The sequence below is a fragment of the Eimeria maxima genome, genomic scaffold (genome assembly GCF_000499605.1).
Source record: "Eimeria maxima Weybridge genomic scaffold, Emw_scaff2095, whole genome shotgun sequence".
NCBI lineage: Eukaryota > Apicomplexa > Conoidasida > Eucoccidiorida > Eimeriidae > Eimeria > Eimeria maxima.
The window spans coordinates 115-4097 of NW_013564975.1; the positions used below are offsets into that span (position 1 = coordinate 115).

A 3983-nucleotide genomic window follows, 5' to 3' on the forward strand; every position below is an offset into this window, starting at 1 on the left:
TGGATGTGTCTGTAGGAATTGAATAGTTTGTTGTTGGCTAAGTTGATCAGATTTAGCAATAACAAATATAAATTTAAATCTTTTTATATTTAATCCCTCTATTAATCGTAACATTTCTGATGTATGCCCACCTGAATATACACCATAATTATTTATTTATTTATTTATTTTATTTATTTTATTTTATTTTATTTTATTTTATTTTATTTTATTTTATTTATTTATTTATATTTAATGCCTCTAATAAATGTAACATGTCAGGTGTGTGACCACTTGCATATATACACCACAATATCATCAGGTGTATACGCAACTTATTAACTTATATATATATCTGCATGCATGCACGCAAATAAACTGTAAAGATACTATATATACTATTTTATTTATTTATTTATTTATTTATATAAATTATTTATTTATTTATTTGTTTATTTATTTATACACCTGATCCAAGTACAGCCAAAGTTTTGATGACTTTTCTCCTTCCTGGTGATTCAGACGAAGACATGTTTGTTCCCTCTGCAGATTCACCAGCATCTTGTCCTGTTGCTGCTGCTGTTGCTGCTTCTGCTGCTGCTGCTCCTGCTCCTGCTGTTGTTGTTTCTGATGGAGCGGCTGGTGCTGCTGTAGGTGCTGTATCTTCTGCTGCTGCTGTTGTTGCTGTATCTACTGCTGTTGTTGCTGTATCTGCTGCTGCTGCTGCTGTTGTTGTTGCTGTATCTGCTGCTGCTGTTGTTGCTCCAGTTTCTGCTGCTGCCTCGGCTTCCGCTGCTACTGTTTCAGCTGCTGGTGCTGTTGTTTCTGCTGCTGCTGCTGCCGATTCTGCTGCTGCTGCTGCTGCCGATTCTGCTGCTGTTGCCGCCGATGCTGCTGCTGCTGCTTCTGTTTCTGTTGCTGCTTCTGCTGTTTCTGCAGTTGCATCTGCTGCTTCTGCAGTTGCTGATGCTGTTTCTGCAGTTGCTGCTGTTGTTCCTGCCGCTGCTTCTGCCGTTTCCGCAGTTGCTGCTGCTGCTGTATCTGCTACTGCTGTATCTGCTGCTTTTTCTGCTGCGGCTGCTGGCTCTGTTTGTTGTGGGGAGTTGCCGGTCTCTTCTTTGTTTTTAATAGTTTGTTCTTGTTCGTCAGTTTGGGGCTGCATGCATTCGTCGTTATCTTTTACTTCGTCATCGTTTAATTTTTCTCCATTTTGTTGAGGAGTAGCTGCAAAAGAAGTACAATAAAGATGAATCACGAGGTGTATGTACACCGCAACAGGGAAGCAGCTCAACAAGGAACAGAAAGTGCTTTATTTGTTTGCTGCTGTTGCTGCTGCTGCTGCTACTACTGTTAACAAGCACAAGATGTTGCAATGAGAAGAGTAATAAGAATAAGAAGAGAAAGGAAATAAGAAAAGAAAAAGAAGAAAAGGAATAAAAAAAAATAACGGAGCAAGAAGGAAGCAGAGTAAATGCAAGAACAAGAATAATGAATAAGAATAAATAGAATAAAAAGGAATAAAAATAAAAAGGAATAAAAAGGAATAAAAATAAACAGGAATAAAAGGGAATAAAAAGGAATAAAGGAAAAAAGGAATAAAAAAAAAAAAAGAATTACCTGCAAATCTCTGTTGAATATATCTTTTGAATTCATAGAAGAGATGAATAAGACGAACAAAGAAAATACGACGACAGCCCCAATGTAAGAGACGAAGAAAGAAGAAAAGAAGAAATAAACGATTAAAATTAAATAATATTCTATTATATATATCTATAATTAAAAAGGATTCTTCCTCATCATTATATTGATACTGATTATGGTGCTGCTGCTGATTATGGTGATAATTCTGCTGCTGCTGTTGTCCTGATGCAGCAAATGCAGCAGCTGCAGCAGCTAATGCAGCACCAGATGGTGTTGATATATAAGGAGGTATTCTTGCTGTTGCTGTTGTTGTTGTTATTCCTCTTGCTCGTGCTGCTGCTGCTGCTGTTGCTGCTGCTGCTGCTGCTGTTACAGGTCTACTAAATGGTGAGGTGTTGGGGTGTATATGCAACAATAGCTGCACAATTGATATACAAAGAGAAGACAAAAATGCAAAAACTGTAAACTCTACCATAGAGGGCTCCGGTTTACTAAGAAGACGAATCTTAGAAAGTCTGAAGAGAGGCCATAAAGGAGAAGAAGGCCAATTACTTAATATAAACTCAGGGATCATAGCCATCTTGTTGTAACAAAGATTTTATTATTATTTATAAAAAATGGGAGAAAAAAGAAGAAAAACGACCCGCTTATGGTACTCCTGTTGCTTCTGTTGCTGCTGCTGTTGCTGCTGATGGTGGTCTGCTGCATATTGAAATGACAAAAATGCTCCTTTAAAGAGGGGAGAGAAGAAAGGAGGAGAAGCGGAAAAAGACGACGGACTCAACAATAAACATCACAATCTGCATGCAAAGGAAGACGAGGTATACACCGGAAAGAAGTAAGATTCAAAATCTCTTGCAGGAACCATCGAGGCAGCAAGAAAGCTCGAGATATAGCGCGACTGGCAGCAACAGAGACCTTTAAATAAAGAGAAAAACAAGGAGAATAAAAAGAAAAAGAATTTCAGCTAGTTGAAGAGTCACTAGTAGGAGTTGAACTCAAGGCACTGGCTGCCATGGTTGCTGCCTACTAGCATGTATAAATGAGCGCCGTTTTATAGTCGTTCTTGCACTACAAATTGGAGGAAAGTCTTCATTAAAGACAAGAAAAATATACTTTAAGAATAATAAAACAAGAAAACTTACTCAATAGACAAGGCCGAAGGGAATATAATCAGCTTTCCTCCCTTGGTTTCCGTGCACATGCAAAATGAGCAGAAAGCGGTGCAGAGAGGCTGGCTGACAACAACAGCAAGACAAGAGGGAGAAGATGGAGGTGGTGAATAAAATGTAAGAGTAATTAAAATTCCTTTTGATTAAATAAAATTGAATAAACAAATCCAATAAATTGTGCAAATTTCCTCTTTTGATGATTCTTTTGCAACTTCTGATTTCAACTCTTGCCAGTATGCATGTCGGTGAAACCGGAGCTGCCTGTACACCGCAGTTCAATTAAGTTGGACCTTCTTTATTCAACTTGTTCAAGTTCCAATTGTCATTAATTCATGGTTTGTTTTTCTTCTTCTTATCCTTTTAACTTCTCTTTATGTAATCTGTAATGGTTTATTACCGAAATACGACAGACACTGGGGCTTCTCTAATAATTCATCAACAACCTGTTCTGTTGTTCAGCTTTCCTTCCCCCCTCCCCGGAGTCTGATCGTATTAATTTGGCGTTTCTTTGGATTCTCTTTTCTTTTTGTTAATCTTTGACTTTTAATTTAAGTCATTCTTGCAATGTTCTTCTCTTCATCGAGGAAACAGAACGAAACGGACTCGGCCTCTGCCGCTTCTCCGTCAGGAAAGCAGACACCATCATCAACAGACTCATCAGGTATTGTAGGTATTCTCTTGTTTAATCCAACACTTCTTCCTGAGGAATACGAGCAACAAGAAGACGAAGGATCTTCTCCTTCCGATTCAAAAGGATCAGAGGATAATGAGGAGGAAGAAACAGGAACGTATGATGGTCTAACGAAGGAGGAAAGGGAACAAGAGGCAAAAATTGTCTTCAGTTATCCATCAGATAGGGAACCAGAGGAAAGAAGATGTCAGGCAGGGCTAATCGAGGGTTTATTGATGTTTATAAAGTAAGTCTTTATCAATAAGATGATGAATTAATATCTTATTCTCTTAATTGAATAATTTCTCCTTCTTACCCTTTTTCGGGTGTATGTACACCTGTATACAGGCCCTTCTCCCCTGGAGAAGCTCCTCTAAGGTCAATATGCACAGATAAATATATTATTGTTATAAAGGAAGTTGAGGAAAACTATTGGCTAACAATGGTGCGTTAAATGTATATAATATATATATTATATATATTATATCTATTATATACAATAAAAATAACAATATTATATA

At 37.6% G+C, this 3983-nt stretch overlaps 2 protein-coding genes across 2 annotated transcripts; one reads left to right on the plus strand and one right to left on the minus strand.

The window, feature by feature from the left end:
- Nucleotides 1-439: 439 nt before the first annotated feature.
- On the minus strand, nucleotides 440-1141 carry EMWEY_00057230 (hypothetical protein; the record flags this gene model as incomplete). The annotated part of the gene is made up of 1 exon (XM_013480583.1): nucleotides 440-1141. The coding sequence occupies one exon, from the start codon at nucleotides 1139-1141 to the stop codon at nucleotides 440-442; it is 702 nt and encodes a 233-aa protein (XP_013336037.1).
- A 2215-nt stretch (nucleotides 1142-3356) lies between these two features.
- EMWEY_00057240 (hypothetical protein, conserved) lies at nucleotides 3357-3713 on the plus strand (the record flags this gene model as incomplete). Its single annotated transcript, XM_013480584.1, has 1 exon — nucleotides 3357-3713. The coding sequence occupies one exon, from the start codon at nucleotides 3357-3359 to the stop codon at nucleotides 3711-3713; it is 357 nt and encodes a 118-aa protein (XP_013336038.1).
- Between the last annotated feature and the right edge of the window lie 270 nt (nucleotides 3714-3983).